The 19927-nt window shown below is 35.8% G+C and overlaps 1 protein-coding gene across 2 annotated transcripts in view; it reads left to right on the top strand.

Annotated features, from left to right (window-relative positions):
• Nucleotides 1-19927, top strand: part of SLC9A3 (solute carrier family 9 member A3) — a 58175-nt gene that overhangs the window by 24612 nt on the left and 13636 nt on the right. For both annotated transcript variants that reach the window (XM_065831573.2, XM_071804670.1), the window contains exons 2-9: nucleotides 4890-5192; nucleotides 9604-9764; nucleotides 11840-11918; nucleotides 12724-12901; nucleotides 13774-13994; nucleotides 15905-16107; nucleotides 16929-17018; nucleotides 18233-18303. In XM_065831573.2, the coding sequence (XP_065687645.1) occupies nucleotides 4890-5192; nucleotides 9604-9764; nucleotides 11840-11918; nucleotides 12724-12901; nucleotides 13774-13994; nucleotides 15905-16107; nucleotides 16929-17018; nucleotides 18233-18303 (1306 nt within the window). The remainder of the gene's footprint in view (nucleotides 1-4889; nucleotides 5193-9603; nucleotides 9765-11839; nucleotides 11919-12723; nucleotides 12902-13773; nucleotides 13995-15904; nucleotides 16108-16928; nucleotides 17019-18232; nucleotides 18304-19927) is intronic.

The following is a 19927-nucleotide window of genomic DNA, read 5'->3' on the forward strand; positions in this document are numbered from 1 at the left end:
TTCCTCCACCTGGCTGGAGACGGGGCCACTCTAGTCCTGGTCACGATATTTGTTACTTGCTTCCTGTAAATATGAGGCAGAAGTCCTTTCATTAAGAGCAGAAACTAGATCAGCCCTTCTGCTCTGTCTGGGGAACTGCCTGCTGGAAACAGAAGCAGCAATTGTTCTGGATGAATCCTGTGTGATTGCTTTTCCTTGCAACTCACTTACTTTTGCCTCTGGGTTTGAGGTAGATTTTCTATCCCACCACATCATGTCCTTTCTGTGGTCACACAGGTAAAACCAAAGGGTGGCCCATGGTGTGTACCCTCCATATCTCCTCTCTCTCTGTCGCCAGGGTTGATCTCTGGGTCTTAAATAGTTGTTTAATCCCAAACAGGACATGAAACCATTAATGGAAATTACATCAGTCATTTGAGATAGTGTTGAAATGACCGTATAAATCCTGTAATTTAACAGTATATTAAATAAATACCCTCAGATTTTCATTTTTGCAGTGCTGTATTTTCAAAAGGTGGCAAATCTGTCTTGAATTGCTTATTTCATCAGGAAACAAAGCACAAGGTTCTAGAACTAAGTCACTGAACGTTTTGCTTGATAAGCAAAAGTTAGTATTCATTAAAAAAAGGTGCTCTTAGAGACAATTTGCAAAGAACGATGGGAAAACCCTGCTTCAAAAAACTTCCATGTGTCTACAAATATTAAGTGACTTGCACATGAATTGTACATTATCTCTTATTTATTATTATTTTACTTATTGTTGCTATTTAATCAGTCGTTTCTATCTGTATTTCATTTAGTAAATGAGAAAAAGCTTATTCTGTTGAAGCACTTCTTGCAAAGAAGACGCAGATGGCCTTAGAGACAGATAGTTCACTGAATGCTGTAAATTCCACTGGAGAATTTAATCTAAGTTACTGTGTTTTTAAATGATGATAGAAGACAACTTAGTTCTTAAGGTATTTCTTTCTTTGAGTCAAAAGAAACTGGTTCCAGACATCAAATCATAGATTGCTAATTTGTCTTGTCTTTCTCATCAGATAAGTTAAATGTCACAGTCTCTTTTCTTGGATCTCAAAGGAAGTGCCAGACAAAAAAATTCGCAGGATGTTTATACTATGTAATTGTTTCTTAACTTTGTAGAAAGCTTCTAATTCAGTGATGCTCAGCTTGAATTTAAACACAGTTTACCCACTAATCAGTTCAGCCCACTTTCAAGCCAGGTTTAGCATGTACTAGATGGAAGGCATACTTTTAACTTTTTCACTAATACTGTACCTAAACTTATCTAAATAAATTCTAAATAATAAATATTAAAATTTACAGATCACAAGATTGCCCTGTCCACTGATATATCTTTTATGCTGTTGACTGTCTACAATTTTTCTTTCTTTGCTCTTTCCATCTTCTCATTAAAATATATTCATGAACATTTCATTATTAACAACAGTGAAAAGAGATTTAATTTCATCTCTGGGTCCCTCACAGGGTAATTTATCTGAGCAGCGCCGCATGCTGTCCTTCCTGATGCTTGTAATTTCTTTCATAACATAATCAAACCAAACTCCTTGTCTATTATTGTATTTTACTCCTCAGTCAGGTGAAATAGGTAGTCGTGCTAGACATTTAGATGTAAGTAAAGCTTCCAGTTCTTCTATAATATTTTGTCCTGGGGACATAATTCATTTTTTGGGACTGTTTTTGTATTTCTCCTAAGAAAGTAAAGGCAAACTTTATGAAATGAAGGTACTATCATTTTGCCAGTTTGTAACACACTCAGAATGTATTAGGGACATAACTTCAACATAATGAATTGTTTAAAAAAAAAAGAAAAAAAAGAGTGAATTTGAATTAATCTATCTCTATGAATTTCTATAAATGTAATAACTACTCATACTCCACAGTCTTGATAGATTATATTTTATGCACATACCCAGAAAAAAAAATCAATCACTGTACATGCAAACATGAACTCAAACATTGATCTAAGTTTCAATTACTTCTTAGTCTAAAGCCATTTCATTGAATTTCATCAGTTGTGTTATTTCCCTTTTACATATATTTCTATGATTATAGACATTAGGATTCTCCTAATTGTATTGTGTACAATCTGCCTGCAGAGTTAGCTAATCCGTTACCTTAATACAAAACTCATTAAATTTATTGTTCAGATTTTGCTTCGGCAATATAAAAAAGATAGTTTTTAGAGCCCCATTTCATGTAATAACTTTCCTGCCCACAGCCTGCATTGCCAAACTAACAGATTAGAAGTCATTTTTGCTGATAATATTAAAATCTGGTACAGATTATCAGATCAGTCAATTGGAGTTAAAGGCAACACAGAAAGATATGATGTAGTTGATTCATTTGGAACATGTGACTTCTAGAAGACAGTGTTATAACCAAAATCATGTTGGCTTCCCAATGCTCACTGGAAGAAACTGCTTTTGGTTGGCAAAGGTGAGAATCCTATAGATTATGCATTTTTATGTGGACATGTTTGTTGGGTTTTTTTTCCAAATGTCTAGATTTGAAAATTCTTCACAGGTTTATTTTTAATTTTTCTAACTTTAGCTTCTTGTCATCGTGGCTTATCTGCAAACTCAAGAGCAGGAAAAACAGACTTGGGTTAGTAAGCCTAGCTCAGCAACATTCATTTTAAGGGATAAGTAGATAATTCCTACTCTGTTGAGTGATAAATTAGTTGATAATTCATTGCCTGGAAATCCAAGGAATCAAGAATGACCAGTAGGAAAGACTTTTGAGAGGTTAAACATATATACATGGAATAGTAGCTAGTTTGTTTTCCTTCATTTTTGTGTTTGTTTTTGTTGTGGTGGTGTTTTGGTTTGATTTGGATTTTTGGTTGGATGGTTGGTTGGTTGATTGGTTGGTTAGTTTGGTTTGGTTTAGTTTGGTTGGTTGAGTTTTTGTTTGTTTGTTTTTAAAAATTATTTTAAAGAGAGGAAACTAGCTGGGAAGAAACAGGGTTTGTTTCTGTGAATTGTTATTCAACTATCGATTACATGACACAGGTGCCACATAGAACTGATATGGTTTAGCTGGCTTCACTGAATGCAGTTTGCTTTCATGTGTGATTGCTGTTGTATTAATCCCACTCCAAAGCTGTGTTCTAACGTGACTTAGTTTTCAAGTTTTGTCTACATTCATACTCACTGTTGGTATAGACAGGCCGTTGTCATTTTTCATTTCATGTTTTCTATTCCGATGAGCCCATGGAGGTTATAAAGCTAGTAGAAACTGTCTTATTGTGGGGCTACTATAATGCTGGGTGATGCTTCTGACATTGCCTGTGTAGATGCAGCCAAGATGAAGAGAGGCAATTCAGGAATGGGGCCCTTAAGACACACTAAAAGGTGACTAGTTAATGTTTGACTACAACAAATACTTGGCTGAGAGGAAAAATAATGGTCTTTCAGTAAAGTAACCTGGTCTGAGATATCTACATAATCATGAGAAAAATTCCTCCATTATACCTTAAAAGGCTGGAATTCTTAATGATGACTTCTGGTCCAAACCACTTTTGAGCTAACATGCATTAGCATTGTAAAAGCTTCAACACAGTTCTAGAATGATGCTCAAACCAGGAGAAACTTGGTGGCTTTCAGTGGAATTTTCTTCCTAAAGTGAAATTCACATTTTCAACACAAAGCTATATAAGTAAAATCCCATTTATTAAGTAAGAATCACAGAGTTCCAGGGTTCAGACTATCTGGGACACATTAATATTTAAGATAAACTAAAGGAAAAGCTCACAGAAATCCTCAGAAAATCAATTAGCACACCTGTGCTTCTCTGTTATCAAACAACTTTGCCACATCCCCCTTTTTCACGTTACATCTTTCTTTGTAGACTTGACTTGTCTCAGCTTTTTTTTTTCTTTTATCCATGCACTATAAATATATGTTACCAAAAATATTTGCACTCTTACTTGTGTTTCTGTCGTCTTTAACAGCCTATTTTTAATTTCTTGGCCCTGCCATCTTTCTGTTTCTTTAGAGTCACTCATGACACTGTAATTTTCCCTTTCTTTAATTATTGTCTAGTTTAATAGTCTTACCACACCACATTATTACAGTTTTCTACCATAGATACCAAATATTGTTCGTCTTTCTTAATAACTTTGACATACTACTGTAAAATACAGATTTTATGACACTGTTTACACAAAAGAAAGTAGCCTGTTGCAGAAACATTTCCCACAAATATAGCAATGTATGAAGAAGGCAGCACTGAAGCCTCCATTACTCCAGAATGCCTCTGATTTAACTGAAATCCTTACTAGGGAGATTTTGAGGAAAAGGCCCAAAAGAGATCTCCCATTATATCAGCTATATTCCACTCCTGCTGCAGGCTATATTGTCATATAATATTCATAATTAGTTCTTCTTTCAGCATTCTTCTCCCAGTCTCCAGTAAACTTGCTAGTACACTGATCATTTTTATAGAGAAATGTCAAGAAGTCAGACATGTATATTTAGATACAGAAATAAACCATAAAGACAAACATTTCCAGCACTTCTACCATTTATTTTCAGTCTTGCACTTACAGAACACCATTTTTCCATAAACAGAACTTGCATGGAGACAATTGAAGACAATCCAATAAAGAAAATAAATTTCATGAAATATTGGTTTCATATAAGTTGAAATATACCAGATAAAATCTGGAAATTAACCTTTGTATTTTATTTCATCAGTGTCTGGGTTCTGACACTGTATCCCATGCATTCCATGCATGCTTTTGGCTCTAATAGCAATGAAAGTAGGAAGTTTACATAAAGTCAAAATTGCCAGCTAACAACAGTTGTTGCTCAAATTGTTTCTCCAATGCATTTCTGACAAACTGTTTTCTTCTTTCCTTGCAGTTTTCCACTTGTCCCACAAAGTCACTCGGGTGGTTCCAGAGAGTGCTCTGCTGATCGTTCTTGGGATTTTTCTTGGTGGCGTTGTATGGGCAGCAGACCACATTGCCTCCTTCGCCCTTACACCAACAGTATTTTTCTTCTACCTGCTGCCCCCCATTGTTTTGGATGCTGGATATTTCATGCCAAACAGACTGTTCTTTGGAAATCTTGGTACCATCCTCTTGTACGCTGTAATTGGAACAGTCTGGAATGCTGCTACAACTGGTTTATCTCTGTATGGTGTCTACCGGACAGGAATAATGGGTAAGTTTGATTTGTGAAGTTCAGCTGTTGCATGGGTGATACTTTACAACTTAGGAACTCTTTTCAGCAGAAATATCCAGTTTTAACTGGAGCAATTTGTAATATTTTTACTCAATTTAAGAATTGCCTGAGAAATCATCTCTGAAACAAGCACAGGAGGGACTTGAACCTATGTCTCATATTTCCCTGCTCTATATGTGTGTGTACATTCTAAGGATAAAATTCAGGATTCATCCTGCTAATGGACATCTCGACAAAAACACACTCTGAAAGGCTTTTTTCTTTCTGTTGTGATAGAAACCTTCAAAGTTACTGTGAAATGGAACAGTCTTCCTTTAGTCAGCTTTAATATTAAGTAGGCAATGGTTGCTGAGTGGTGTGCATGACAACTCTGTTGTGTCTTCTGAGGCTGGAAATCATAACTGAAGACTTACAGAGCCAAGTAGTACCTGTAACATGCACTTTGACTTAATTGAACTACAACATAAGGTCATAGGCCTGCTGGACGAGGCACAGAACAGAAATTCCTAATCTCCTCAACACATGTGGAATGCACATAACTATGTACTGCCACCTGATAAACAATAATTCACTTTGTATGTGGATTGCATTTGTTTTGAAACAGGCATCCTACCTACGCTTTTTTAGTGTCTGTACTGAAGAAGTTCACGAGCCCTTCTAGGACAAAATTCTCCTAGATTAGTGACAACTTAAAGGGCATGTTCGAATGTTGCTGGGAGTACAGATGTAGCATGCTACTGTGCCTGTGCACGCTGCCCATCAGTGTTTGGCAACAGGTGCAGAGATCCTTGGAGCAAGTGGCTCCAAGACTGCAAGGTGTATGTTGTGTTCTACAAAAGGCTCAATGGCTAGCAATGGGGCTGTTCTCTAACCACCATGGTGCAAAATCAACTTAGAGCAATTTATGACCGATTTCAGTTCAGATAAAGAGAGCTTCAAATATCAGAAGTTGCAGATGTTGCAGAGAACATTTTTTATGAAGAATTAAACTATTAGATTATTATTACAGAAGATAACATAGTAGAGTTTTCCAGCCTCAAAACTTGTCCCTATTGTCCAGCACAGGGAAGCAGCAGAAATTTGGGGTGGGTTCTTTTAAAATGAGCGTAAGATTAGAATATCTGTTCCATCCATTTTAGGAGAAGCCTGTCTTGTCCTTATTTGAAAATCCCAGTCTGGAAGGACTAGACCACAGACTTGTTCATATGAGATTCATCTTATGTAACTGCAGATGTTTGCAATATAGACATCTATAATAGATTTACCTTACATGTTAGATATTTACTTTACTATAACTCACATTTTAAAAGCAACAACTTTTCTTTAGAAGATACAAAGCTCAGATGCAAACACTACTGACTTTTATGGGTAGGTAAGATGTTCTATGTGCTTTCAGCCTGTAGGCACAACATATTGCATCCACAATTTCACATTTACTATTAATACAGGTTTTTCAGGAACTAAAAAGATAACAAAAGGCTATTGCTATTTCAACATATCAGACAAGGATTTTCTTCTTTAAATATCCCCGCTGCTTGGAACAATTTAAAAATAAGACCAAAAATATGTTATTAACTAATCAAACTTTGTGAAAGGCCTTGCTATTGTTACTGACTTGCTGAAGATAAGAGAATACTGTATTACTCAACTTCTAGAATAGGTCATAGCTACCTCTGGTTGAAGTTCTATGGCACTTTTTTTTTCCTACCTCACTTTTTCTACAATTTGAGAGAATAATGCTGAAATAATGTCATTAAAATGTAGGAATGTATATCCACTACAGACTAAGATGAACTAAAACCAATTATTTCCAACTTTGCCATTGAATGGGCCTGTAATACTGTCCATCGATACGAGAGGGCATAATCCAAATTGGATTATATAGATTTCCTATGTAAATAAACATAAAACCAACTCTATGTTTGCCTTCAGTATTCTTATAGATATTATAATTTGCAGAGGAAAAAGAGAGAGGATGATAACAACAAAGAAATTTTTCTTTAGAAGTGAAATTAAAAAATCAGCACCTTAACTATTAACTAAGAGCCATACCAGTCTGCTTTCACAGAACAGGAAGACGTTATCTAATCCTAAATCTTTCTGGCTGATTGTACCTATCTCTTCACCATCTGCTGGAGAATTTACACATCTAGCACTTCTCTCTGGAATAGTTGTGGGTTGTGACTAGTGCTTAGAAAAGTTTTTTCCTGTACAGTCTGGGTCATAACAACAACTTGCTCAGTATGTGTAGAAATCTTAAAACTGGCCCAGAGAACCTACCTTGCTCAGGTGCCACTGCTGGCAGCTAGTAACTCCAGACTATGGTGAGCTGTAGGAATCACTTTGAAGTAATGTATCACTTTGAAATAACTTGAATCATTAGTATAAAACAAAGTCTCATGTAGAAACTCCATGCTTCTTGACACTACTTTGTAGGAATCATACATGTGTCCTAACCTTTCCATAAATATTTGCTCACTAGCTTTGCAAATCTTCAAAGAATGTGCCAATGATTGTAATTGGTAACACATAAAAAAGATAAGCAATCTCAGTGAGACTATTTATTTTAATACCTTATGTTCCATTGTACCTTGATATCTGATAGTTATTGTCATCGGCTTGTACCTTCCTTAAGCATGGCAGAGAAGCACAACATTTTATGGAACCATTACTTAGATTCAAGTTCAAGGCTGTTCTCAGAATTTTTGGCACAGACTTCAGCTCACAGCTTTAACCCCTCTCTCACTCTAAAATGTATAGATTCTGTCCTCATTCACAGCACAATATGTCCATGAGTGAACAAGACTATTTCTCTTTTGGAAAATATTAAATAGTTATGTGACTGTGTGAACTATCAATTTCTGTTTTCAGGGCCTTACTAGGGTCCCTATAAACTGCATGGAAACATTGTAGATGCTCTGATTGGCAGACAGCAGCTAAGAGAATATGTACTTCTGCAGCTCCCCCAGATTATTAGCCACTGTTATGTACAAGAGGGTGTTGTCTACACCTGTCTCTGCCCATGTGAAGTGTCCTCTTTAGTAAATATGCCTGTGCCATTTTGTATCAAAAATATTTGAAATCAAGTTTCTGTTTCAATTACTTTCCAAGCACTAAACATCCTGAATTTGAAATAGTATATTGTAAGAGTTCTTGCTAGAGGAGTGGCCATGTTTTTCTAGAAGTACTTTACAGACAACCTTGATCCTTTGACTATGGCTACTGACTGTCATGGACTCACACTTCCAAACGATTTAATTGGATGGATTTCTCCCTCACCTGTAGAAACCATGCCAACTGTCTATTAATTTGGGCGTGGGCCTCTACACCCTGTTCTAATGAATGAACTCTCAATTTAATCACTCTTTGCGCTTCCTCAAATAATTTTGTGTTTCATCACATGTTGAAGAACCTTGCTTCCTCTTCCATCCCTTAATGAAAAGAAATGGAATTTTCCTGTTCTCTACCATTTCAAAAATCTATTTCCCAGAAAAAATTACTGGGATACCACTCCTGATTGCATGAAGAGGATAAATTTTGCAAGATATCAAGATATTCAAGAAGCTGAGCAAAGTGATCTTGTGGGGCTACCTTTTCTGTTACTTTTAAAACTGTAGTGATGCTTGTCTCAGTCTGTTTGCATAACTGAACAAAATAACCTTAATGACTAAAAGAATCTTTAAAAAAAAAAAAAAAAAAAAGTACTGGGTAACTTTTTCACCAGGGTTTTGTAGTTGCAAAACCTTTGAAATCATTGCCAAAATTCCTAAGGGGCTACAGCACAAACATTTTAGTTCTTCATCTGTTTTTATGGTCTACTTGCAGATAATCCAGCTGTGTCTTCATGAATCATAATTTGGGAATAAAAGGCTTAACTGAACCTACCAATGAATGTCTACTTCAATAAGGAGGCCACAAGTGGTATTGAACTGCATTGAGTGCAGTTAAACCCCACTGAACAACCAAGAGTCAAATCTGGCCTGTGGCATGAAGTATTTTTGAGTGTTTACTTCACGAGTAATGGTATATTCCTTTTACCATCTTGTGAGTTTTCAATTGTTTTGAGGTAATTTACTCAAGTTAGATAAAACATACTACACACAAATACAAAGCCAGTTTAGATCTAGACATATCTCAAGGGCCTTGCCATAAGAACAGGACTGTACTGCTTCCAGAATCAACTTTGATCTCCATGGGCCAACAATGGATTCAACAAACCTTCTAGGATACAAAGTGACACAGTGCAGAACTTAAGTAGTTTCTATGCCACGCTTTCCAGTCTTACAATCCCTATTTTCAAGAATTTTGCATTACTTGTAGTATCACAGTCTGTCATTACTATATATAGTACAGAGCTGACTCTGCTTATACTTTGCTTTGTTTTCTGAAGGCCACCTGAATACTGGACTGCTGGACTTCCTCCTGTTTGGCAGCTTAATTGCCGCTGTGGATCCTGTAGCTGTTCTGGCAGTGTTTGAAGAAGTCCATGTCAACGAAGTTCTATTCATCATTGTTTTTGGAGAGTCACTTCTGAATGATGCTGTAACTGTGGTAAGTAAATTATATATCCCAAAGTCACCCAGACACTAGAGGGTTTCTTCTGAAGTGTATTTTCCCCTTAAATGAAATGCTATATCATCTGTGTGTATCTAGTCACAGGGTAGTATAGCGTAGCTCATGGTGTTCTCTGTCTTGCTTACAAACACTGTATTACAAAGATTAAATGTTTGAGCATGAAAGCTATCTGGAGCCCATAAGTCACATAAAAATATAGAGTCCTTGCTTGGATGAACATAAAAACATTTAAAATGCACATATTCTTTTCTGCATATTTCCATTATGCCCGTAACTTATATGCATACGTCAAATATCTAGACAGACAGAGAATACTCACCAAAGTGTGTATGTCTGTTTCCTGTCTTTTACTTCAATCAGATGTTTATCAAACAGATATATAACAAAAACAATTTGGGGAAAAATTGTGGGACAATTCTGATTTGGTTTCTTTTTTTTGCTAACATGTTAATTTCTGTGTGTTTGTGGGTTTTTTGGCTTGTTTTGTTTTCATTTAGAAAGAAAGAAAAGGAAAATTAACAGATTTTAATAGGCTTAAAACAATCCAAATTTTCTACTGATTTTTTATTTTGACAGAAATACTTATTCTTTTCACACAAAATTTTTCTCAGAATAAAATCAATAATTTTGTGGTACAGTGCTAGTGGACAGGGACCGGGAAGTCCTACGGCAGAAAGATGCTATATGACTGAATTGTTATAGAGCTTCAATTAGCTTCAAATCATCACCTATTGCTATTCCTGCATATCTCCAAAGGAGAGTAAGACATGTCCATCAGGGTCAGTTACTTAATTTATTGCAATCAAGGTAGCAAGGCACTACAAAGTCACTGGCAGCAGCCTAGCTCTTATATGAGTTTGAAAATGCCATTTAGGGTCTCAAGAGAAACGTAATTGCTTTATATATCAGTCTCATTAGTACTTCTGGGGTATTACCCGAATAAAAAAAATTAAAATAAACCCTTGCAAAACTCAAGTATTAACATCTCTGCCTTTCAGAAGGAAAAGAGTTTTTTGTTACTGTGCAATCAATACAAGCCCTCACTCTACAAATAAAAACAAGTTTGATTGTTTGTTGAAGAAAATCCGTAAGAGAAGAGTAAGCATGATCAAGAGTCAGAAAGCACAGCCTATGAGAAAATTTGAAGTTCTTAATTTGAAAAAGGAAAGACTGGAGGACAGAAGAAAGTGGATGATATAGCATTCTTTAAATGTAAATATGTAAAAGTCTGCTGTTACAGACAAAGTAACCTGTATGCCATGTCTGGGGTAAATATAATAAGAAGGTTAGCTGCCACAGGGGAAGCTGAGAAAGCCATAGTAGAGTTCTCCATCAGTGTAGCAACTATTAATAAATTAGACAGGCATGTGTCAAGAATAATGCTCATAGAAACCTCCTTAGGCAGGGATATGACTAAGCTGAATCCTTTACTTTCAGCACTATCATTGTTAGTCAATTATTTTAAAAGCTTTAGTACAATTATTATAATTTTTTCTCTTTTATGTGCAACTTATTTTACATATGTTCAACCTATTGCAATCTAATATCTTATTACTGGCATCTTATTATTATCTTATTAAGCATCTTATTACTTTATACAGACAATTTTAAAAATCTGCCAAATACTTGGATTTTAGAGTGAGAAGTGCTTTAGAAAAAACATCTAGATGTCACAAAGCTGTTTATAGACAGAAATCATATTGAAATAAGAAATGGAAAGTTTTAGTGCTTTGGGGTTTTTGTTTTGTTGTGTTTTTTTGGTTTGTTTTGTTGTTGTTGGGTTTTTTTGGTTGGTTGGTTTGTTGTTGTTGTTGTTGTAAATGTTGTGTTTGGGGGTTTTTTGTTGGTTTGTATTTTGTTTCTTCTTGCTCCTTGCATTTTCTGCGTTCTGGAAAAAAAAAAAAATCTGCAAAATCTTCTCCCTCCTTCCACACAGAACTTCCCTCAGACACACATAATTTCAGGATTCATAATGTTGGGGCAAACGATGACATTATTTTAATAGGCTTAATTCAGGAGCAAATATCAAGTTAATCTGCTTTTCTTTTCAGGTGCTGTACAATGTGTTCGAATCTTTTGTTACAATAGGTCCAGAGAATGTGACGGGGATTGAATGTGTCAAAGGCATAGGTGTGTAGAATTTAATTCCATACCACATCATTTATGTATATATGCAGACTTCTGAACAATATACTATCATTATGCTATCAGTAACTGCTGCTTTTCTCCCCTTTCCCTTGTCATTCATATTCCCACACTCCTGTGGTATAGATGAATTTCTTAATAAAATAAATAAGTATTCAGGATACACCATCAGATTTGTTTTCTTCTGAGAAGATGCAACAGATGTGGAGCTCAGTTGTTAAGACCATCCAAATTGACAGTTATACATATTTCATTTGCATTTTGTAACTTGTCCTCATTTTCAGCCAATGCTCTTCCTGCATTCCAGGGAAATTGAGATTGCATATGGGCATTCTCACTGCTTATCACTGAGTGCTATTAAATAATACTTGCCAGTGACACTCAAGGAATGTCATTTGCCAAAAAATTTACTCAATATTTCCCATTCTGAGCATAACATGATGCTACATTATCTTATAAATCAACGTTTTAACAGTGACTTTGGCATATTCTCTAATATGCTTTTGGAAAAGCATTTGTTTACAGAATGTGGGAAAAAAATCAAAGAAATGTGGTGGGTTTCAAACAAGCCTAAAATGGTGAGGCTTAACAGAAAGTAACCTTGTTTCTTCTACACAATGCTGCATTCCTACACCAAGTGCTCAAACACAATAAATGTTGTTGCATTTTAGAAATAATTTTTTACATGTCCTTGAAATTTTTCTCTGATTTGCTGCCCAAATAGTAGAAGAGAACTAGTTGAAACCATTATACTACTACTATTTAAGCTGTGTTTGGTTTCGTTTTTCAGTGTCATTCTTTGTGGTGAGCCTGGGTGGGACACTGGTTGGCATTTTCTTTGCATTCCTGCTCTCATTGGTCAGTCGTTTCACCAAGCACGTGAGAATCATTGAACCTGGATTTGTGTTTATCATTGCCTACCTGTCCTACCTCACAGCAGAGATGCTTTCTCTTTCTGCTATCCTTGCGTAAGTCTATTTTTATTACTGCCTGTGAAGGGCCTAGAAGGGAATATGTATTTTGAAAACACTGAGAGGGTCTAACTTATGCATGACAGCTATAGAATATGACGCTCATGAAGCTTACACTGAATATTACTATCTTTACACTGCAGTAGACTACAGTTTGCAAATACTGTCATTCAGCCTTGAAAAGGAATGCAAGTTTTCCAGTATCTACAGTGCAACAGGAGAATTTCCTTTGCAAAATACAGATTTGATTCTTTCCTCTTTGTGATTAATCATACATAAATAACTAACAGTTGTCCATTTGTATTGAGATCTTTACCTGTAATTTGTAATTAAAATGATGTTTTTCTAAGACATTACGTGAATGTCCATTATTTGCTGCTGTCTTGATTGGCCTGTTAAGGTTTGCCTAAATCTTGCTTGTTTCGTCTTGAGCACTTCTGTGTTCTTTCTTCTTTTAGTATCCATTGATTATGGGCATACCTTCTCAATTTTGCATGTCATGTTTGTGGATGTTACAGTGGACATATTCAAGATCTGAAAATCTTACTTCAAACAGATCCTTACTTTAAGATTATGTCTAATGTAAATAAGATTAAAATTTTTGCATGAAAGGCAGCATGGTAATCTGAAGAGAATTAAGGTCTGTTATGATCTAATGAAATGCGATTTTCTCACCTCCTGGGGTCACCTCAGGATGAATGTTTGAGATATGCTTTTTACCTAGATTAGACTCAGCAATGGCCTCTGGGTGTATTTTTTCTTAGGAATTAATACTGGGGTTTTATAACTACATGACAGATAGATGGAAATAATATTAAATGTTACAACAAATATTTTCAGAACAATTACTTTTTTTTTTTTTTCCCTAGGATAACTTTCTGTGGCATCTGCTGTCAGAAATATGTAAAGGCTAATATATCTGAACAATCTTCTACAACTGTAAGATACACCATGAAAATGATGGCCAGTGGAGCAGAAACTATTATCTTCATGTTCCTGGGAATTTCAGCTGTAAATCCAGCAATCTGGACTTGGAATACAGCTTTTATTCTATTGACTCTGGTCTTCATCTCAGTATATAGAGTTATTGGTAAGGACACGATCTTCTTCCTGTTCTTGCATTGTATTGTTGATGTTTCTGGAGAAGCTTGTTTAAATAATTCAATTTATTTTTGTTGAATTTATGGTTCGTTTTGGGTTAGGAGGGTGGATCTCCACAGTAAGATTCATCACATGCTGAAAATATAGTAGAATTTCACTTTTGATTACATATGAGGATATCACTAGCCCTGCAGTTAACATGAATCACCCAGTGGCTAACCTTTGTTGACCCAGCATATGGTATTGGCACTGGTTCTTTATCTTGCAGCCTAACAAAATATCTAAGTCCTCTCAACCATCTCTTTCTTTTAGCTCTTTCAATTTGTTAATAAAGAGATTGTCTTACACGAATTTCATGGCTGACTTCAGGCTTTAGACACAGTGATGTAAGACCATACATAATTACACAGTGGTTTCTCTGGCTCAAGAAAAAATTCTCAGGGACTGGTGAAACCTGAGTAAATAAGACTGTGGTAGGTAGGGATTACCTACTGTCAATTAATTTGGCTTATATAAGTTTACAAACATTTCAAAATACTAATGATGATTTGCCCAACTATGTAGTTCTACTATTTAATAACTTTTTTTGTGAAATATCAAAGGCGCTAAAATTGAAAAAAAGGCATAGAATTAAGTACTCCTAGAGAGTAGTACATATAGTTATTTGGTGTATGTACCTACATCTGGGAATAAATTAAATGGGTTTATTTACCTGTTTGTCTTGATTTAATTTCAAATAAAAGATAACACACCTTTCTAGTTATCAGTTTTCCTAGATTTTCTTCTTATTTTGTCTAAAGATGCATGGGTTGAATGAAGGGCCTAGCCCCATGTCCTCCTTTCTAAACAGTCTGTAACTATTGTTCATTTAGCCACTTCTTAGTAACTGCTGCTGTGTGTGAGATATTTAAATAAGTTTTCAGTATCTTGAATTTGTCACTTGTATTCCTGGAATGAGTGGTTAATAGTCCTATAGTAAGTGTGATCAATAATTGAATAGTAAATATTCTGCAGTAACAACATGCATCCATTAAAGTAATTGAGCTTAGATATTGATAAATTACTAAAGACCTGATGATATTGGGTCTTACATAGTTGCAGCTCTCATACCCTTGGAGGAGTCAGGTAGGTGGCATTAATTAATTTTAAAGGTTGCCTCCACCAGAGACCTTGCTTACAGTGATATACACAAGACACCCTCCCCTTAGCACAAATTCAAAGTTCTCTAAAAAGAGCAATATCTCTTTTGCACTGGTTAACAGTCCCGGCCTGCTGCAGTGGGACACACATGCTGTGCCACTTTCAGGAGTGGTGAAGCTGTTTTCCATCTGTATGGCCTGGAGCTCTGGGAGACATTGTGATTTCTAGAGCTTTAGGTCTCCTACACCAGGCAGCATCTCACCTGTAGGCCTGAAGGCAGTGTTACAATAACTACACAACCCTCCATAAGGCAATGACATAAATGTAATTTTTAGTGATTTGTAAAGAGTACCACACTTGCTCCCTATGTCAACACTGTTTCAAGCCATTTCTCTTTCTGTTGAAAGACCCTGTGCATGTCACTGACTACGGTGCTAGAAATCATGTTCCTTTTCAACTGTGAATTTCAAAGGTCAGTGCATGTCAGAAATTCACCTGTGGTGTCTATGCCAGAGGGCAGCACTCGGAAGAGCTGCTAGCTCACAGAGATACTTCATCTAATTCCTTTGCCCAAACATAAAGAGAAAGGTACCAAGTGGCCCTGCCCTTCTTAGCAGTGTAGCAATACAGAGGGAGAAGTAGATGGTGTAGGGAGTTCGTTATGAAAGCAGACTGGTGATTCTGTTTGTGTTACACACAGTTGGGATATGGACATTTCATAAGGGTATCCCTAGACATGCTGTCATTTCTTTTTTATAGGTGTAGTTTTACAGACATGGATTCTTAACCACTACAGAATGGTCCAGCTGGGGATAATAGACCAGGTGGTGATGTCGTATGGTGGACTACGTGGAGCAGTTGCTTTTGCTCTGGTTGTACTTCTGGATGACAACAAAGTGAAAGAGAAAAACTTGTTTGTCAGCACAACAATCATCGTTGTGTTTTTTACTGTTATTTTCCAGGTAATTCAACTTCTTAAGTATGTTTCTTGCAAGGAGAAGGAGTCCCCCAAAAGTACTGAATGCTTAGAGCAGTTCTCAGCTGAAGGTTGCGTATTGTTTCACTGAACTGAAAGCATAATTGAGTTTGTAATTTTAGTAGCTAAGATCCTATTTTATGTTTTCATATGGCATCACGAGGGACAAAACACAATTACCTTTGTGCTAAAAAATGTTCCATCTTAGCTGCTTGATATTAATAGTGCTCAAGTTAATATCTGATTAAATATCCTTCACCTCATGTGAATAACTACAGGGAACAGTCCTTTTTATGGGCAAATACAGTCATTAAGCTAATCTAACTTAGCCTAAGTCCTTGTTTCATAATATAATACTAAGCAGTGGGATAAGAAACTATTTAGTATCCAAGCAAAACGGCACTTTCTGGATGAAAAAAACCCATCATTAAATTAAAGAGAGATATGTCAGTATATACCAGCTTAGAATTTTTTCTCAAATTTATTATAGAAAGTTTGATTGTGGTCACAAACTCCTGATATGTGCAGAAACTGCCACATTCAATGATACAGGGAACACTTTAGCACTTCCACTATCATATTTTTCTTATAGAAGATATATTTTATTCACTGATTGGTGTATTTTTAAAGCTTTTTAACAGGAGTTGAGGGTACTGCATTATTTTGTCTTCTAAATGTGACAGAGATCCACTGAGGAAGTATGAGAAATATAATAGACAAAAATGCTCTATTTGTCTTTAACAATGACCAGCTGGAGGAAAGCCTAAGATAATGCCTAAATACTGACTATCATGTTTCAATCCTTAGGGACTGACTATCAAGCCTTTGGTACAGTGGCTGAAAGTGAAGAAAACTGAACACAGAGAGCCAAAACTGAATGAGAAACTTCATGGCAGAGTAAGATATTTTTAAATAAAACTGCAATATCTTTTGGATTTTCACAGAGTGCCTTAAGAGAAAAAAAAAATACAATAGAGAAAGTTTCTTTTTGGAAGGGAGGGGAGAATCAAATTTCAAGTGCAAAATCCTTCAAGCATTTCAAAAATTGTTTGCAATTTGTCTTTGGGTTGAGTCATGTGAAGGGATACTCAATGGAAGGTTCTGATCTTTCACTTAAGAATTAAATGGGGCTGACAGTTCTGGGGAAACAGCATAGGTGGAATATGTTTCTTTCTCTTCATCTACAAGAGGAGAACGTTTGATTGAAGATCACTAGGGTAAAGCATGTGGACGCAGGTTTATTTTTCCTTCTTAAATATTGTTTATTTATCGAAAAAATGTGAAAGCAGGCTTTGTAGCTTACATGTTACATAGAAAGGTAGTCTGCTACTCAGTGCAGATGTTAATTACATATTGAAATACCAGATTCCTGGTAATAGTTTAATTCAGTGTGAATGCTATGGAGGTTTTCTGAATATCCTTTTCTCCACTTCCATGTCAGATATCTCCTGAGGGAGTAATTAATATCATATTCAGGAATAATCAGTATCACCCATGTTCTAAACCTAGCATGCTCTAGACTCTGTAGTAATCACTCCAATGTTCAGAGTGAAATATACAGAAAAAGACTGTATTCTACCTGCAGCTGTTTTGGGTTGAATCAAGATTTATAAACCTCAGGATTTCTATCAGCCATCTACTATACCCAGTAGGGGATTTTGCCCTAGACATCAAAAGAATAATGCCTACTTTTACTCTGAAAGAAATATGGATTCCTAAAACATCTAAAAAGAAACACTAGGGAAAATTTTCAACTTATTTTATCACTGACACTAATAGTGGGTGATGTACTTCATAGGGCAGAAAGGGAGATGGTAAAATGAGTTGATAAAAGGAGCCTTAAAACTGAATGTTAAAATAGGTGCTTAAGTTGCTGAGACCTTTGTAATTCAAGAATAGTTAGTGAATTTCTAAAGAACATGTTAGAAATATCAGGACCTTTGAAGAAAAGCATATGGTAGTCAGTATTTCTGTAAATGGGAAGAAAATCTGCTTAACAACAAGAAAATTATTCTGCATAGTCGCCTGGTCTAACATGACATAAACGGAGTTATTCTCTAAATATGTTTTTTATTTCTGTAAACATATTAATTCCAAATTCACTCTCCTAGGCCTTTGATCACATTCTTTCTGCTATAGAAGACATTTCTGGACAAATAGGACATAATTATCTGAGAGACAAGTAAGTAGTAACTAACTTGGAATTTTGAAATGCTGCTAGGAAATCTTATCCGTAAATTATGACTTTTCAAGCCTGTGAGTTTAGGGACAGCAAGGATGTCAAATGTAGTTTACAAGGTTATATAATGAAAATACCGGAAATATAGCAAATATGAAAATAGTTTATTTTTCCCCCTACACTGGAATGTATTATTTTTCTTCCACAGTTCAGATTAGGCCTTCGCAAATGTCGGAGTTCACATCCAGGGATCAGCTTCTCTCAAGGTTTTAGGATTGTCCATTTTCACAAGATTTAACCTAAAATGTTCATATTGGTCTTTCTCTGTAATACTACATTTAATGAACATTATTTGTGTGTGGAGACACTAACAAAACTCAACTATGGCAATGCTAGTTGTTTATCCTATTTCTACAAAAGATGGGTTCAACACCTGAAAGTGACGGCATAGGGTGCCTTGAAATTACTTGGATAGTTTAAGTCTGTTAGTTTGAAATCAATAATGATAACTATGGGTCATTTCCATTCCCCTCTGTTTATAGTTGATTCATCTTGAGAGAAGCAGAATTATTCAGCTGAAAGATACAGACACCATTTTCTTTAAAGTACATGTGAAGAGTTACCATAATGATGGGCAGACTTCCATAATCTAGACGAATAAATGTGGAAAAAAACCCCAAAAAACAAAACAAAACAAAACAAATAAAAACAAAACAAAAAACCAAACCAAACCAAACAAACGAAAAAACCCACCAAACCCAAAAAACATTAAATCTGCATATCTTTAAGAATTTATTTAAGGTTAGGCAGTTCCCTCCCTGAAGTTAGGTCATTTCATAGGTGCAGACAGTCACAGTTCTGACCTGCTAATGTCCTGCTGACTCAACATGTCAGTTCCAATCCAAAAGCCACATGGTTGTGTCAGCTTTCTGCAAAGGACTCTCCTAACCCTCGCTGAGAAGCTGAGTATATTAGCTTAGGTTTAGCATTATGCTCATATAACTCTACAACTCACAGGCTGGAGCTAGATTGTATCCGAACTCAAGCAGTTGCTCACCTGTCTGTACCCAGTCTCCTTCATTTCCTTTTGCTCTTTGTTCATTTACGCAGTGAAGAATTTTCATGAGGTTTCTCAAATAGAACATCCTTTTCCTTTTGGTCTAGAATTTTTTTTTCTTTTTGGTAATTAATTTCAGCAGGCTAAAATACAGGGGAATATATGCCTAGTTTTGAAATACTGTCTTGAAGATGGGGCTAAATATTTTTAAAGTCTCAGATTAGAGTTTGACTTAGATGTCAGAAGATAATTTCCTTGAGTAACAAGAGAAGGAGTAGCTTAATGTAGACTCATGGCTGAGTGTGAAGTTTGAATGACTAATGTATTTTGAAAGAGACCACCCTAAGTCTGCATCTTTTGGACTATATGTACATCAAAATGCTGCTTCCTCAAAGAAATGCCAGACCCAGGCATCCTCACTGATGTGGTTAGGTGTGGCAACCTCAATTAGAGGCTGCTTCTCAGATGACCTGGCTAGAGAAGAGGAATAGTTATCAACTCTGTGAATAATGTTTAACAACAAAAAGGTTTCAACAACCTGAATAAAAAGTCATAAACTTAAAATAGCCA

This window comes from Patagioenas fasciata, chromosome 2 (assembly GCF_037038585.1).
Source record: "Patagioenas fasciata isolate bPatFas1 chromosome 2, bPatFas1.hap1, whole genome shotgun sequence".
Lineage (NCBI taxonomy): Eukaryota > Metazoa > Chordata > Aves > Columbiformes > Columbidae > Patagioenas > Patagioenas fasciata.